Here is an 18,915-nt window from a genome sequence, read left to right on the forward strand (position 1 = left end):
CTATTTTCAAGATAAGCGATTATTGGGCTAACGTTCTAAACTTCACAATTTTCGTTTAGTATTGTACCAGCTTGCTAAGAACGTACTTATAAACCTTTATATTTGTGTCTTTTGAAATTAATTTATAATACTATATTTAACGTTATTAATTACGACGACTTATAAATCACTTTAAATGGAAACACGAAACAGCGGGATAAAGGAGAAACATATTAATGCCGGTGAGACAGTATTTTAAGTTGATTAAAGAAAAGATCAGAAAATTTTGTTAATTGAAGGAGTGATGTAGATTGCAAGTAATAAATTTCATAGAAGAAAGCAAAAACAATTTTTATACATAATTTTAAATGTATATATATAATCGTATTAAGCTAGTGATTATAACATATGTGTTGTATTAAAGTAATATTAATTATTATACGACAATGATTGCCGCAATTTAAAAGGGAAACGCCTACTAAAATTATTAAATAGACTAGTCATATTATATTATTAATTATTAAGATTTTTTAAATACATATTATACACACACAAGCAGTTTTATAATATATTTATAGTGTGTGTTCGGCCACAGTATATGACCTTAAGAGATATTTAAAGAAATGACTTAAAGGTTTTATCATCCTTTACATATATATATTGTGAGATGATTTTTTCTTGCTGTCTATATGTATATTTAAGTGTGTATACGCACGCACGCACGCACGCACGCACGCACGCACGCACGCACGCACGCACGCACGCACACACACACACACACACACACACACGCACACACTTCTTCATTAAATAAATATTTAAAAAATTAAATACATTTTACTAACACATATACAAATATATTAAAATTAAAATAAGAAATTAGCTCAAATAATAATAATAATTAAAAAATTAATAATTAAAAAATTAAAAATTAACAAGTTAAAAGTTAACGAGCTAAAATGCGATAATTGGAACGTAAGAAAGAAGAAAAGACACACTTCCTTTTTTCTTTTATTAATATATTTCAAAATTATTAATATATGTTAAAATACTCGTTACAATACACATGCATTAAACACGCAATTTCGTGATTTATTTCTTGTTCTAGGAAAAAATTACACCAAATTTAAAAATCATATGAAATGTAAATAAAATCACATAATTCTAATTTTATATAATTATCACGATTATAACCAATTTTTTATTTAAATTTATTCTGCATGCGTGTGCGCACATATGTGGCAGACACATGTACACATACAAAAAAAATAAAAACTTTAAAGAAGATAAAAAACAGAAAATAGTTCATAAAATATATATTTTTTGCTTGCATCCTGAACTTAATATTTCTATATGCAAAATGCCGAGAAGAGAATCGATTAAAAATTATATAATATTATTCAAAAAATACAAATATCTTATACAAAAATGTATGTTTATAATTATAATGTGAAATGAAATCATCAATTATTTTTTTCATTTTACGTAATTAATAATTTTAACATATTATATTTAAATGTCTATAGTGAACGAATATTTTAAATTAATATTGCAGGATGACAGAACAAATGATTCATGATATTGGATGTAATATCTAATAATCTTCCATAATGATAAACAATTAATATGATAAAGAATAAATATACCTGCGTAACGCGAAAAATGCGAAATGTAATGTAATTCAAAATGTATGCTATATTTTTTGACATAAAAATAGTTTTTTATGTCAAAAAATATGAGGAAGAATGTTAATCAACTATCGAGAGATTAGAGAATAAATTAGAAGGTCAGATTAGAATTAGAGATAAAGATCAAATAGAAATAGAAATAGAGATAAAGGTAGAGATAGAGATGGAAGTAGAGATAGAGATAGAGACAAAGATGAAGAATTATTGACTAAATCAATATTAATGTTACACAATTTTATGATATTTAATATATGTATATGAATGCAGAAATTAAAAAAATAAAAATTAAAAATTATTTTAAGAAGAATATCTAGGACATTTTATAATTATTTTTTGCAAGTGAGCTTTTATGCATATGATGTTTGAGCATGTTGTATTTATACAATAGGTGTATCATAATAATATATTATACTATATTATAAAGTTTCAACTTTAACACGTAGTTGATGGTTTTTTAAAATTTTTTACCTTCCTTATTCTGCGCTTTAAAAAAGAACACACTGTTTAGTTCTTTAAAATTATGTGTTTTTAACACGTTGCAACTTGATAATAAAATTTCCATCAACGCGTTAAAATTGAAACTTCAAGTTTCAAAATGCTTTTTTAATTTTTTGCCTACGATGATTTTTTGACGAGTTTCAGCGGTTTGAAAATAGCCCAATTTTTAGGGTTCAAAAAGTGTTCCTTATTTTTTTTTTGACTAGTGTATATATATATATATATATATATATACAGGGTGGTCCTCGTAACGGTCGCCACGATTTTTAAGGCACTTACAATAATCTAACAAAAAAATGTCATAAACAGAAATTTATCAGTTTCTAACCGGCAACAAATTGCAATAATAAAAATTGGCCAAACATTTTTTTTTCGATAATAAAGCAAGATTACCTTAACTTTTTTAAATGGAACTATTGTATTTTTTTTTAATAATAATGTAGAGGACAGCAAAACAAATTCAATGAGTACACACAATGTTATTTTAAGTTACATTGCAACTCAAAATAAACCATTTTAAATTTACTAAAGCGTAATTCTTTGCTATCGAGGAAGTTTACTAGAAACGTAAATAGTAAACAGACTCGGCAATTTGACCTTATGTTGTCCATGTAGTTTAGTATGAACCTGATCAGTAAACTTATCAGTTCATCGTGTGTCTGAGTGCCTGAATCGCTATAATGAATCGCTATTGTAATACGTATATACGTAATATATATATATATATATATATATATATATATATATATATATATATATATATATATATATATATAATATTTGGCAAAAATATGAAGGATATAAAAGGGATTAAACTCGAATATCTTGGTCTCTCTTAATATGTATATGTTTTCATAACTTAAGATGTATAGGGTGTCCCATGGGAAGTTGCTGAAACTAAACGATTGGTTCTCCTATCCACGGCTTCCGAAAGCGTCTTACAGTCATCTACTTACGGGTCTGCAGTTTTATTCTAACTGTGGTAGAAGCAAATCCGTACGCGTTAAAATGAGTGATCTGACGGTAGATGAAAAGGTCTACCTTATTGAGTGCTTCTTTTCTAGAGGAAAAGTATGTAGCAGTGCTTATAGGTGGTTTTGTACTAAATACGGAACACATAAAGTTATGAACAAAACACACTGAAAAAGTTAGAATTTATTATTTATTTAAACTTATGCACTACGGCACTCCATTCTTTCGCAATAAATCTCCATTAAAATAATTTTTTGTGTTATTTTTAACAGAATTATCGATAATTTTATTTTATTTTTTATTTTTTTATTTTTTAATTTTTTAATTTTTTAATTTTTTGTTTTAACCGTCAGAAACATTACAGACGACATGGAAAAAGTTTTTATGAGTTTCCGTAAAAGAATTGTTTTTGTTTGATAATAAATTCAGATGGGGGGGTGCGCACTTCGAAAATATTTATCATTAGCTTATTTGATTATTAGCATTTTTCATCAATAAAATAAACTGGCATACTAACATTTTGTTAAATTTTATTGATATCCATTAAAAACTGCAGACTTTCCTCTTCTCAACGCAATTTTTGCTTTTTCAATAACTGCATGCATTAAAAAATGACAGCTGATTAGTTTCAGCAACTTTCCATGGGACACCTTGTATGTGAATCCCTTCCTCTTACATATATATATATATATATATATATATATATATATATATATATATATATGTATGTATATATATACAATATACATTTATAATAATTATTAGATTATTAAAATAGTTTATTGCATCTGTGTCGTCAAATAAATAAATAAAAGCATAAATTAATTTATAATTAAGAGATAAACAAGATCAATAAATAATATAATAGATAAATTATAAAATTTTATAAAAAAATTTAAAATCAATAATTATTAATATATCCTATTTTATTTTATTGTGTATTTTAGTTCAAACGTCGACGGTGGATGAACATTATGAATTATTGTTGAAAGAAAAAAATTTAATCGATCCAAAATTTATCAACGTAACACCTGATGATTTACCACATTGGTATAATGAAAAATTATTCAAAGAGTAAGCATCTATAATATATATGATTGAAATCTTACAATATAGTCATAGTTTTGTATTTCACGATATAAATAGAGGATAATATTCTTCACATCAAATGTGAAAAAGAGTATGCCCGAAAAATATTATTAATAGTAATATAAATATTAAGATATATTAAGATAATGTATAAATTATTAAATAAAATATATTAAGATAATATATATAAAGATAATATATATTAAGATATAAATATATTTAATTTCAGAGCTCAAAACTACTATAAGCGAAATGTATTGGCACTTGTAATGTCTAGCTTTTTGGGACTTTTTGCAATAATATCAATCCCAGATATTTTAAAGGTATTAAAATTTTATATTTTTGTATAATATATAAAAACATATATATATATATATATATATATATATATACAGGGTGTAACTGAAAAAGCGCCCACGGAGCAAACAGCGTTATTCCTGATTAAAAATCGAGTCGAAAAGTTTTGAATCATTTGTATAGTACTTTTAATATTATTATTTTATTATCATTAAAGAGCACATTAAAAAAATAGTTATTGTAGTGAAAAATAGTGATAAAATATTCTGTTACAATATAACGAACAGTTAAACATAATTTTTTTTTCAACAGGTTCTCGCATACACAAAAAAAAATAATATATCTTACATCGTTTCCAATAGATACGTCCAAACTCTGTTCCGCATACACAACTTGTATATATGTGATCCAAATTTCGATTCCAAGTAAGTTTTCATACTTGGCATGTTTCATTACAACATGCTTCATATATTTCTAGTTCATATATTTTACTTATTCTAATTTGTTTGATATCTTTTCTTAAAATGCATAGTTTCTTACATATTTTCTTCTGGCTTATTTGTATCTATATCTCTCACACACACACACACACACACACACACGCACACGCACACGCACACGCACACGCACACGCACACGCACACGCACACGCACACGCACACGCACACGCACACGCACACGCACACGCACACGCACACGCACACCCACACCCACACCCACACCCACACCCACACCCACACCCACACACACACCCACACACACACACACACACACACACACACACACGTCTGCTTATTTTTCTCATTTTTTTTCTACTTTTTTTTTATTCACTATTCCTTTAAACGAATGATTCAAATTCATTCCATTTAATGTCTTAAATTATTCACTATGTCATTGATTAAATATTAAAATTTTAATTGTAAAAGAAAATAAAACACTTATAAATTGTTGAAATCTTGAATTCTTCTCCATTAGTTGGTGTAAGGTCATAAATATGATACGTGGGCAACATACAGTAAACAATAAAAAATCAATAAAGGCCAATATTGGAGGAATTTATCAAAGAGATATGGCACTTACACAATTTGTTTTTCTGGGATATATTCTCACTACGCCTAAATCTATTGGATTACGCAATACACTCGAAGAAGAAGAAGCGTTTATTCATCTCTGGCGTGTAGTAGGCTACATGCTAGGAATACCCGATAGGTAATACATATAAAAAATCAAATGATAAATTTTATTAAAGAAGATTAATTGATCATAATGTTACCTTTTTTTCTATTAAAAAGTATGATATTGTATATAAAATAACTAATAGATATGTATTAGCTTTCTCATTGTCTTTCCGCCTTTCTCTCCCAGTTTTATTAATTATTTGTCGTTATTAACAGATTAAACATATGTCGTAAGACCGCAGAAGAAACTCGCGAATTATGTCAAAAGATAAGCAACGGTATTTTGGCAAATTATTTGAATGAAGCTCCACCTGATTTCTATTCCATGGTATCAAGTATTTTACAAGAAATATGGTACATTGATTTAACTTTGGACAAAGATGCTCTTTTAACATTCATTTATCGGTTACATGGTATTAAATGTGCGTATTTGAATTTCTACTTTCATTATTTGCACAAATTTTTTCTTTTGATATATACACTTTTTATGATTTATGTATGTGTTTACTCTTCTTACTTTTTCTAAAATATTCTTTTCAAAAATAGAGAATAAATTTTAATTTTATAAAGTTTAAATTCAGTGTCGCAATATATAATATTTGATCGCATTCTCATATATTATAAATTTATTTAAATTAAATAAAAATAAATATTAATGTCATAAAATATAAAATAGCAAATAAAAAATTTTACCATTGTATACAAATACATGTACTTAAATTATTAGGTATTGATATAAATAACACTTTTTCATCCAAATTATATATTGCGCCACATTACAATAAAAAGTTTCTTGAATACTTATATTTTTGTGACGTTTACTGATAAATATACAACTTTTAATTTATTTAAAGTCATGATACGCGCAAATGTTTTAGATCTTCAAATAATCTAATAAACATAATTTATTTAATTAAAAATTATTTATTTTTTTAGATAATGTGCCCCTTAAATGGTACAGTTGGCTAAGCATGAAATATCGTGATTTAATATTTTACCTATATCGTAAGTTTGCATAAATTTTTACAGTATTTCATCGTATTATCTCACTATGTTCACTTTTCGCTTGTTTTAGTTGTACCCTATGTCGGAACCATAATGAGGATGTATCAAAACTACATGTTTATATTGACACTCCGAATCTTGCAAGGATGGTCCAAATTTGCGGGTATCATTTGGAAAAATAAATTGTCAAATTAGGCTATATCCTAATTATAACTATCTGTAGTTTCGATTTTATCAGAGATACAGAGTTTTAAAAGTATAAATATTATATATAAAAGTATAAACATTCTATATAAACATTAATCAATATCAAATTACATAAATATTATATCGAGCACATAAAATGCACAATAGAAAAATATGCAAGATAGAAATAAATAATCTAATATACAATGTTCGTTATATCTGATTCGTAATATCAAATAAACAACACACACCAATTATACACAATTTTATGTTATATTATATTATATATTGACTTACTCTACCCAGACAGCACAAAAAGGCCAAAAGATGTCTTAAAGACGTCTAGAGGACTTTAAGACGTCTTTAAGTCGTCTTTTAGATATCTTTTGGACATGAGTGCTGTCTGGGTATATATGTAGAATTATAGTATGTAATTGCAATGTTATAATTATATCTAATCTTATTGTATCTTAGTTCATTCAGCCTTTTCAAAGTATGCTAGAAACATACAAAAATAAAGTAAAACATTAAAGTACTAAAAAAACCGGAAATAATGTAATATTAAAGAATAAAATGTAGCTAAATATTAGCCAAAGGCCAATTATTTTTAATATAACATACTTCGATTTTCTATGTAGAAACTGTAACTTATTAAACTTTATTTAATTTCATTAAAAAATTAAAGGATAATTATGCACTTTACGGACGACTTCACCGATTTCAATGATCTTGGCATATGTTGTCAAGTTCACTCTCCTGAGTAAATATCAAAAGGTTTTAAGTGTCGCTCCCTATTTATTAAAAAGTTATTAACGAAAAAAGTTTTACGAATTATGTGCAATTTTTAGACATTATGTACGTTTTAAGAGTCAAGGTGAAATGTACATGCGTGGATACAGTGTGTTCCGCCCCCCCCCCCCCCTACGGGGGGCTCCACTTCCGGAAGATATAACTTAACCCAAACCTTCTGATTTAAACCAAATTTTAATTTTAAAAAGAAGTTCACATGATTTGCAACTTTTCACGCGAAGCAAGGTTCATCTCAAATCAAATTTTAGTTTTAAATCAGAAATAGGTTTGGGTTAGGTTATATCTTCCGAAGGTGGGGCGGAACTCACTATCTCCAAGCATGTACTTTGCAACACAAAACAAAGTTTATTCTACATTTAACGATGACCTTCGCTATATATTAAACATATATTCCATCAAATATACCTTCTTAAACGTACATGCTGTGGCAAAATCATATTATATTCATTAAACTTTTTTCGTTAATAACTTTTTAATAAATAGTGAGCGACACTTAAAACCTTTTGATACTTACTCAGGAAAGTGAGCTTGACAACATATGTCAAGATCATTGAAATCGGTGAGATCGTCCGTAAAGTGCATAATTATCAATTAAAGTTAACTATAATTATTTCTCTCAATTATCTCTATTATTTTTTATTATATGTTTTTAACTTATTATAGACCGGTAAAATATGAAGAATTTTAGTTTCGTTTTAATTTAAAATCCATTTTACATTCATTAAATGTTGCTTAGGTGTCGAAGGAAAAATTACGTAACAAAGACGTTTATAAAACCACAGACTTGAGCAACTGTCTTCAAGGTAACGGGATAACTGGGTAGTCTTAAACGTGTATCGTACCTTTCATTTAGTATTGTGGCAGCTTGCTAAGGATACGGATGTGAGTGTGAATAGCTTTCTGAATATCGTTATATTTGTGTCTAGTGAAGCTAATTTATATAACTATGTTTAATATTATTAATTGACGACTTATATCACTTGAAATATAAACACGAAATAGCGAAATGAAGGAGGAACATATTAATAACGGTGAGACAGTATTTTAAATCGAATAAAGAAAAGATCAAACAAGTTTTATTAATTGAAGGACTGATGTAGATTGCAAATAGTAGGTTCATAGTAGGTTTCATAGAAGAAAGTAAAAATTTTTATACATAATTTTAAATATAAATATATACATATATATAAATATATACATATACATATATATATACAGGGTGTTCAAAAAGTCCCGGACCGGTTGAATATTTCATAAACTATGCACTTTAGAAAGAAATGTTTCACACAAAAGTTGTATGGCTTGAAGGGGGCCATAAGATGGCGTCATTGGTTTGACCTTGAAAAGTCGTTTGAAGGTCACGTGAAGGTCACCTTCAATTTCTTAAGTGGAACCTCCTATTTTTTGTTACTTATTCTTGTAGCTTATCTCGAGAGCTTTCCAAAACACTAAATAAAGTATTTCTTCATTGAGTACTTTTCGAGTTATGAGGCTTGAAATAATTTCTTAATTTTACATAAACCATAAAATATCTAGTAAAATATTCATTTTTCGATTATCTTACCTTAATACTTTTATGTACAAAATAATGAGAGGAATCAATTGGTGTAAAGAAAATACATAGTTATTTTTAAGAAAAAATATGTAATTGTTAATTGCAAATTACATATTTTTTCTTCGAAACAACTATGTTTTTTCTTTACATCAATTGATTCCTCTCATTATTTTGTACATAAAAGTATTAAGGTAAGATAATCGAAAAATGAATATTTTACTAGATATTTTATGGTTTATGTAAAATTAAGAAATTATTTCAAGCCTCATAACTCGAAAAGTACTCAATGAAGAAATACTTTATTATAGTGTTTTGGAAAGCTCTCGAGATAAGCTACAAGAATAAGTAACAAAAAATAGGGGGTTCCATTTAAGAAATTGAAGGTGACCTTCACGTGACCTTCAAACGACTTTTCAAGGTCAAACCAATGACGCCATCTTATGGCCCCCTTCAAGCCATACAACTTTTGTGTGAAACATTTCTTTCTAAAGTGCATAGTTTATGAAATATTCAACCGGTCCGGGACTTTTTGAACACCCTGTATATATATATATAATCGTACTAAGCTAGTGGGTGTAACATATGTGTTGTATTAAAGTAATTAATTATTATATTAGAATGGTTGCCGCAATTTAAAAAGAGAAAGCGTGTAATAAAATTATTAATTAACTTATTGTTAATTATTAAGATTTTTTAAATACACATACACACAGTAACAGACAGTTTTATAATATATTTATGTATGCGGTCTACTCATAGCATATGGCCTGAAAAGTATCTAAAAAACGATTTAAAGATGTTTTTTTTTTCATATTCAAGTGTATGTATATATAATAGACACGAAAAAAGATCTTACAAAAACATTTTACAATATTTATCTTCTAAAGAATATAAAACATCTTTAAATCGTTTTTTAGATGTAAATCACACTTTTGACACGCACGTATTTTTTCATTAAATAAATATATAAAAAATTAAATACATTACTAACCGTACACATAAATATATTAAAATTAAAATAAAAAATTGGTTCAAATAATAACAATTAAAAATTTTAATTAAAAATGTTAAAATTAAAAAGTTAAAAATTGACGAGTTAGAGCCAAGGCATAGTAATTGATGCACAAGAAAGAAAAGAAAACACCTTTTCTCTTACGCTCTAATTATCGTTCCTTAACTCTTAAAATCTCTAAAAAATTTAATTTTTTACAAATATATTATAAAATTGTTCGTTTATAAGGTCTAGGTGAAAAATATTATAATATGGTACATTATCTTTTAACACAGAATATTATGATTTTTGAGCGGTATCGCAGCATCAAATATTTGAGATATTTCCTGAATTTATTTACTTTTATTATCACTTAATGGCGGCTAGCACGAATAATCGTTACTTTCATTAGTCTTTCGTTCTTTCGAATTTTAGTTTTCATCATAAAATGAATCATCTATCTTAATGACTTCTTAATAACTTATCAGATTATTAAAATTCTAAATTAATTGCTCTGACAATATACAATATAAAATTATATTCTAAAATTTATTAAGAAATCTATAATTGTATGACTGTACGAATACGCGTAATTTTCCACGCATAATAAGATCCAATTCATCCCCCAATGCTTTCAGTATAACCATAAACATAAATATAAATAAATAAATAAATAAATACACACATAATACATGCATGCATGCGTGCGTGCGTGCGTGTGTGTGTGTGTCACATGTGTGCGCGCAAAATAAATTTAAATAAAAGATTAATTATGATCGTGACAATCATGTAAAATTATGTATGATTATATAAAATTAAAATCATTTAATTCATTAACATTTTAATTGATCGTTAAATAATTAATTTTATAGAAAAATAGAAAATAAAACTATTGACACATGTTGATTATGAAATATATCTATGAAAAAAAATTAATTCAATACACACACATGTATGTACTGTGTGTAATTTATTTCTTTTTATAATTGAAATATTACGAAGATTCATGAGATATATTTCGTAATCAGCACGATAAGTAATTTTATCTTGTTTTAGATAAAAATTGGATTAAATTTTAAGTCAATTTAAATGTTAATGAAATTGACTTAATTGTTAATGACCACACGCACACACACACATGCACGCACGCAAATGAAAACTTTAAAGAAGATATAAAACATGAAATAATTCGTAAAATATATATTTTTTGATTATATTCTCACCTTAATATTTTCATATGCAAAATGACAGGAAGAAAATAGATTAAAAATTATATAATATTATTCAAAAAATGTACTATATATAAAAATGTATTAAACAAAATGTGCTAAACAAATGTACTATACAAAAGTGTATTTACGTAATTATAATATGAAATAAAATTTATCAATTATTCTCTTCATTTTACGTAATTAATAATTTTAACGCATTGTAGTTCAAACGTCTACAGTGGACGAACATCTTAAATTAATATTGGAGGATGACAGCATAAATGATCCGTCGTCGGATGTAACATCCAATGATCTTCCACATTGGTACGATAAACAGTTATATAAAAAGTAAGTATATGTGCGTAACTTGAGATGTTGGAAAAAATACTGATATAATGTAATCATATAATTCAAAATGCATGCCATATTTTTTGATATAAAAATATTCTTTTATATCAAAATATATGAAGAAGAAAACATGCTCAAAAATATTAATCAATTATCGAGAAATTAAGAATTAGAGATAGAGATAAAAATAGAGATAGAAATACAGATAGAGATAAAAATAGAAATACAGATAGAAATAAAGATAGAAATAGAGATAGAAGAACTATTTACTAATTCAATATTAATGCTACACAATTTTATAATATTAAATATATGGGTGACACGCAGAAATTAAAAAAATAATTATAATTAAAGATTATTTTAAAGAGAATATCTAGAATCATGTTTTTGTAAGTAAGCTTTTATGCATGTAATGTTTTGAGCATGTTGTATTTATTCAATAAATATAATAATTTATTGTACAATAGTGTTTAAAGCATTTTTATATTATACTTGTAAAAAATTGGAAACATTTTTTTTCAGCGCTCAAAACTTTTATAGCCGAAACCTATTTGCGATAACGGTTGCTGATATCGTAGGGGTTATTGCAATATTTTCAATTACATCAATATTAAAGGTATTAAAATTGTATTTATTTAATATCAATAACATACATAGTAAGTTTATTAAAATAATCTATTAAAATTAGAATTTTAATTCTAATTAAAATTAGAATTTTTTAATTATAATAATAACATTTTTATTGTTATATTTCAATATAGTTATAATCTCCAATCTATATAAAGATATTGTACATATAAAGTATAACGAATGTAATATTTTTAAGAATCTATTAACGCTAAATAAAGTTTGCTCCGAAAAGAATAACTTTTTATCAAGTAGTATATATATATATATATATATATATATATATATATATATATATATATAATGTAATTGAAAAAAAAATTATTATTTTATTAACAGGTACTCTTGTACACAAAACAAAGTAGTATTCCCTGTGCGGCTTTCAAAAGGTATATCGAAACGCACTTGCACATAGCAAATATCTATACATCTGATGCAAATAATACGGATTCCAAGTAAGTTTCTTCGAACTACATATGTGGTTTTTTTATGTATATTTCTATTGTTGATATTTTATTAATTTTAAAAATTAAATCGAAATTGGCAAATAAGCGCTACAGCGCGATAGTTGGAGCGCAGGGAAGAAATAATACTTTCTTCTTTCTGACTACTCGTTTATTTCAAAATAAAAATAATTACATTAATAAAAAATGAACGTTTTCCTCTTCAGCACGATGTATATGAAGCGTTTGTTCATATATTTTTATGTTTGTTATCATCGAGTCAATCGAGTTTGTCCTCGGTTGAGTCTACGTGTTTACGTTCTAACAACCGAGGACATATTTATATATTTCATTATTGAATTTCAAACCAACATAGGAAACACACAATGGCATATCGTTATTAATTGTAAAAAGACGCAGAATCTAGTGAGTCATGCAGTTATTTTTTCTCTGCGCTCCACTACCACGCTGTGGCTCTTATTTGCCAATTTCGATCTAATTTTTAATTATTTGAGTCAAATTTCAAATTATTTAATTTTTATTAATTTTATCGCCCTAGATAGCGAATGCAAGTCATTTGACATCATTTAAACGTCAAATGATGCGGCGCTTGTGCTATTTGGGACATAAATATAGAAAATCTAAATATATTGAAATATATCTGAAATATCTAAATATATTAGAAAATTAATAAAGATATGTTAAATTTTTTTAAATTAAATAAAAACTCTTAAATAAAAGTATGTAAATATAAATTGTAAATTTAAAATATAGTCATTCTTATATTTATAAAGTGAATTATATGCAAGGTAATTTTTACATTTATATAGCATAAAACGGATATGAAAACATTATCTTAATAGATTTGAGTTATTTTATAGAACACAAATATATATAAATATATGTAAGATTTTATCAAAGACAATTAAAAGTTATTTTTGTGGTTAATTTTCATTATTTTAAACTTTTAAGCCTTATATTTTTAATAGTCATATTGATAAATAAATAACATGTAAATGTCTATTTTAAATGTATTTTTAATGTATTTTAATATATTTTAAAATTTAGAATATTTATTTTCTTATCTTAAAAATGTAAATTTAAGATAAGAAAATAAATATATATATATTAGACACCATTTAATAGACCATAAATAACATTTATGTCATCTATATTAATTTGCAAAGAAAAATAATCTACAAAATATATCAACATATATACATACATATATATGTGTGTGTGTGTGTGTGTGTGTGTGTGTGTGTGTGTGTGTGTGTGTGTGTGTGTGTGTGTGTGTGTGTGTGTGTGTGTGTGTTGATATATTTTGTAGATTATTATAGACACAAAAAAAATAAAATATTTTATAAAATATTTCATAAATTAATTTGACGAAAGTTTCTTTAATTGAAACACTAAAGCTTAATATATGTATAGAATCATAATAATGATATTTTAATTTTGATAAAATGTTATTTTTAAATTTTGCACAATTTATAATATTTATTTTCTTATCTTAAAAATGTAGGTGAATACCCTTTTAATAAAAATAGCAAATTTATTCCATGTACACTTTATTTGTTGATTTTATATGTGCTTATATAATGCTTCAACTAAAAACCGTTGTTCATCTTGAACACGAATAATTTACATAATTAATTTATTTTTGGTAAATGTTTACTTTACGTCACATCTCTCGAAAAATTTTTATTTTCACATATGTTGTAGAGGATACATTCCTAAGTAATACACCGTTTGAATTTTGCGGCGCTCTCTCTTCGTTCCTGAGATATGCACTTTTGAAGTTTCACACTTTTATGTCATCTTTTCGTTATATCCTATTTATATATTTAAATTTTTGGTTTACATTTGTTCATCACGGTTTCATATTATATTTTCCTTGTGTGTTTATATTTTTTTGTTTACGTTTGCTCGTTGTGACTTCTATGTTGCTAAGCTATAGAAATATCACAAATGTATGTGTACACACACACACATGCGGGGGGTGCAAGGGGGGGCCTTCGGCCCCCCTCCTGCAACCACCCCGCCGGTAATCAAGGTGGACCTCGCTTTACAACTTACAGCATATATCCATTGTGATTGAACTCTTCGCAATGCGTCCCCTACCGGCGGGGTGGTTGCGGGACCACGGGTTGCACCCCCCGCGTGTGTGTGTGTTTGTGTGTGTGTGTGTGTGTGCCTATATTTCTTCTTAAACATACATGATGTGATAAAATTATATTCTATTCTTGAAACTTTTTTTGTTAATAACTATTTAATAAATAACAATAAGCGGCTAAAACCTTCTGAAAGTTATTCAGAAAGATGACCTCGGGAAATGTAAACAGAAAAATATAAACATATTTAGAAACTAACGAAAAGATGATACAAGTAAGTATAAAATTTCAAAATTGCATATCTCAGGAACGAAGAGAGAGCGCCACAAAATTCAAACGGTGTATTACTTAGGAATGTATCCTCTACAACATATGTGAAAATAAAAATTTTTCGAGAGGTGTGACGTAAAGTAAACATTTACCTTATTTTTTTTTTAATTTTGAATTGTATGCAAATTTTATAAATATTTTATAAAAATTATATATTTATTATTTTCAGTTATATATATATTAATAATTTACTATAATAATTTACGTAGTATTCTTCCCATTTTTAATTTTTCATTTTCGTTTTCTTTGAAGAGAAGTGGATTATAGAGAAACAATGCAATGTAATAATTTTTCAATTCTATATTATATTAATATGACTAATTGTAAGTATAAATTAAGAAATGTGTAATCAGTTAGTTTAAAATTTAATAGACAAATAGTATTTATATGTTAACTTGCAAAGAAAGAAGTATTGTAATTATTCAAATTTTCAAATAAATAATATATTTTACTTTAATCAAATAAATTAATAGTTAAACTCAACACACAGGAAATATTCTAAACAATTTTTAAAACTAAGTAAACATTTGAAACTCTTCATAACCAATTCTATCCTGCAATATTTATTAGATTAATTTAATATCTAATATATATTACATCACAATATTAATATTTAAGTAAATGCTGTAAAATGTGTGTGTGTGTGTGTGTGTGTGTGTGTGTGTGTGTAAAACAACTTGTAAATGTAAAAAATATAAAAAAATATATTTAATATTTAGAAATTCTTGAATTTTTGAAATCTAACAGTTGGTACAAATCTATAAATGTAATTCGTTGGAAACATAAAACGAGTAGCGAAAGATCAAAAAATGCTGGTGTCGGACCGATTTATCAACGAGATATGGTACTCACGCAATTCTGTTTTGTGGGATATATTCTCATGACACCTAAATATTTTGGAATACGCAGTGAACCGATAGAAGATGAAGCATTTAATCATTTCTGGCGTGTCAATGGTTATATGCTCGGGATTCCCGATAAGTAATAAATATATAATACTATTAAAAGATAATTTTTATGGAATAATGTATACACAGCTTTTGATATAACTTATAAAACTAATAGACATATATTTTAGCTTCTACATATACAATCTTTTTGTTCTTATATTTCAATTGTTTATTATTATCCACAGTTTAAATATATGTCGCAAGACTGCAGCGGAAACTCGTGAATTATGTCAGAAAATAGTTAAAACTGTATTCATGAATAGTTTAAATCAAGTTTCATTTGATTTTGAACATACAGTATCAACAGTCATAAATTCATTATGGTATGTTGATCTGGATCTAAATAAAGATTTTATGCTAACATTAACTTATCAAGTACATGGTACTGAATGTAAGTATTCGATGTTTATTTTGATAAAATATATTATTTTATTGAAATCATGTCTCCGAATTATTACTGAAGATAATTCCCTATTTCTTCTTTTTAAATATTTATATTTTCTTAAAATAAATATTTTATATATGTAATCGATAAAAAATAAATATAATTTTTATTCGATTGTGTAAAAGTAAGTTTCTTATTTCGATTACTATTCTTCACCATTGCATCACTAATAACATATTAAGCAAAAATCGAAGGGTAAACCGCTGAGGGCATTGCGGTGTACAGATTTGAGGCATTACTGGGCATTGCTTGGGCATTACTTGGGCATTATTAGGTTTTATTGAAGTATTAATGCGTATTATGGACGTTATTAAAGTATTATTAAGTCTTTTCTTCCAAATAATAATTTTAAATTTATTAAAATTTCAATTATTAAATTTTAAAAATTTAGCAATAATGCCCAGGAATTGGGCATTAGTAGGCATTAGTGTACATAATTTTGATCAGCGGTTTACCCCTCGGCAAAAATATAACAATGACTTGGATATTCAGGTAATGCCGTTATCATAAATGTTCTTATTTCACGTGAAATTTTAATAAAATATAAATATTTTATGTATATGATCGATAAAAAGTAAATATAATTTTATTTGTTTACGTAAAAATAATTTGCGTTAATTTATTTTAGACAAGAAGCCTATTGGATGGTACAGTTGGTTAATCATGAAGTATATCAATTTCATGTTTAAATTGTGTCGTAAGTATTATATTGATTTGTATTATATTTCATCATATTGACACATATATAACATGCTAACTAACTTCTTTTTTATTTTACAGTTATACCCTATGTCGGAACAATAATAAAAATGTATCTCAACAACTATTTTGCATTGAAAATGTTCTTGTCGAAGAAATTTCCTGTACTTGCGTGGATAAAATTTGGAAAAGAAAATGTCAGGATTAATTTATATCCTAAATATAAATATAAATAGAATATATGTAATATGTGATTAAAATTTTTCTTTTATTAAAATGGTAAAAGATTACATAGGCTTAATGATAAAAATCAATTAAGAGAATAATAGGTAATTATTTAGCTTAGGGGAGGCACCTCGGATAACTTTGACCTTGATATATGTTGTCAAGGTCACTGTCCTGAGTAGCATTCAAAAGGTTTTAGCCGGCACTCGTTGTTTATTTAAAAGTTATTAACAAAAGAATTTCACAATTTTAATGCTTTTTATCCCCGAAAATATTGATTTGAGAAAAAAAAATTTAAGTAAAAAATAAAGCTGAAAAACTACAAAAAAGGTTATATCCTTTTTTTTCATAAACCTACTATTTTAGCTGTTATATAAAAAAATAATTATAATATAATAAATAATTATATAATAAATTATATAATAAAAATAATTATAATATAATAAATATTAATATAATATAAAGTATTATTATTAATATAATATAAATATTAAATATTAAATATTATTATGTATTAAATTTTATAATGCAAAAATATAATGAATAAAAAATAAACCAATAAAAAAATAATAAACCAATATTTCAATCCCGCATAGAATTAGCTTCAATAGAAGTAAATATCTCAAAATACTTTTTACATAAATAAAATATAAATAAGATCATTAGCAAGACTCAGAACATGTTATAGAAACAAAATATAACTAAAGCCATTACATAAATAAAAGATATCAGAACTGATTATATCGAGTTAAATTGAATAAAACGTAATTCAAAAAATACATATTAACAATCGAGATGTTAAACAGAAATTCATTAAGTTTATAAAATTATACATAGAAAAGATTTTTTTAATAATTAGCAGCAGTCAAAGATGTAAATGAATAAGTAAAAGAAATATTTAAGAATAAAGAAAATGGAATTATCTTGATTGTAGATCGTTAGATATGGAATTGTAATTTTGAATTTAAAAGACAAAAATATTGATTTTGAAATTAATTTTAAACAAAGTAAAGTTTCTTAATATGTATTAATTATATTTTATACTCCATTGTGTCTAAAAAAGGTACTTTATGTAGTCATGTACATGAAAATGTACAATAAACATCTTCAAAAATACACAATACAATAAATATCTTCAAAAACAATAATAATACTTTTCATTTAATTTCATCGCGATGGAAAAAATATTCTCGCTTTTAACATGATAAAATATAATAGTAACAACGAACATATGAATTAAAGAGATTTCTCTAAATAAAATTCTCTATGCTCCAT

General features: G+C 25.7%; 2 protein-coding genes across 2 annotated transcripts; both read left to right on the plus strand.

Annotated features, from left to right (window-relative positions):
• Positions 1-100: 100 nt before the first annotated feature.
• On the plus strand, positions 101-7,427 carry LOC145961430 (uncharacterized). Its single transcript, XM_083081590.1, has 8 exons — positions 101-221; positions 4,085-4,211; positions 4,456-4,549; positions 4,836-4,948; positions 5,499-5,732; positions 5,918-6,123; positions 6,638-6,706; positions 6,777-7,427. Exons 1-8 carry the CDS (start codon positions 176-178, stop codon positions 6,899-6,901), a joined length of 1,014 nt encoding a protein of 337 aa, XP_082937716.1. The 5' UTR covers positions 101-175; the 3' UTR covers positions 6,902-7,427.
• Positions 7,428-8,461: 1,034 nt separating this feature from the next.
• On the plus strand, positions 8,462-18,000 carry LOC145961525 (uncharacterized). The gene is made up of 8 exons (XM_083081816.1): positions 8,462-8,733; positions 11,684-11,807; positions 12,330-12,423; positions 12,774-12,889; positions 16,069-16,302; positions 16,457-16,662; positions 17,345-17,413; positions 17,497-18,000. Exons 1-8 carry the CDS (start codon positions 8,709-8,711, stop codon positions 17,649-17,651), a joined length of 1,023 nt encoding a protein of 340 aa, XP_082937942.1. The 5' UTR covers positions 8,462-8,708; the 3' UTR covers positions 17,652-18,000.
• The last annotated feature ends 915 nt before the right edge of the window (positions 18,001-18,915 follow it).

Source organism: Camponotus vicinus, unplaced genomic scaffold (assembly GCF_025532165.1).
Source record: "Camponotus vicinus isolate PSW18456_S1 unplaced genomic scaffold, iyCamVici1.0 SCAF_11, whole genome shotgun sequence".
Taxonomy (NCBI): Eukaryota; Metazoa; Arthropoda; class Insecta; order Hymenoptera; family Formicidae; genus Camponotus; species Camponotus vicinus.

Bases quoted from the DNA above. Each gene is read 5' to 3' on its own strand.
- LOC145961430 (XM_083081590.1), top strand. From the start codon at position 176: ATGGAAACACGAAACAGCGGGATAAAGGAGAAACATATTAATGCCG. The intron at 222-4,084 runs GTGAGACAGTAT...TGTGTATTTTAG, and splicing joins GGAGAAACATATTAATGCCG to TTCAAACGTCGACGGTGGAT. The intron at 4,949-5,498 runs GTAAGTTTTCAT...CTTCTCCATTAG, and splicing joins GATCCAAATTTCGATTCCAA to TTGGTGTAAGGTCATAAATA.
- LOC145961525 (XM_083081816.1), top strand. From the start codon at position 8,709: ATGAAGGAGGAACATATTAATAACG. The intron at 16,663-17,344 runs GTAAGTATTCGA...AATTTATTTTAG, and splicing joins TCAAGTACATGGTACTGAAT to ACAAGAAGCCTATTGGATGG. The intron at 17,414-17,496 runs GTAAGTATTATA...TTTATTTTACAG, and splicing joins TTTCATGTTTAAATTGTGTC to TTATACCCTATGTCGGAACA.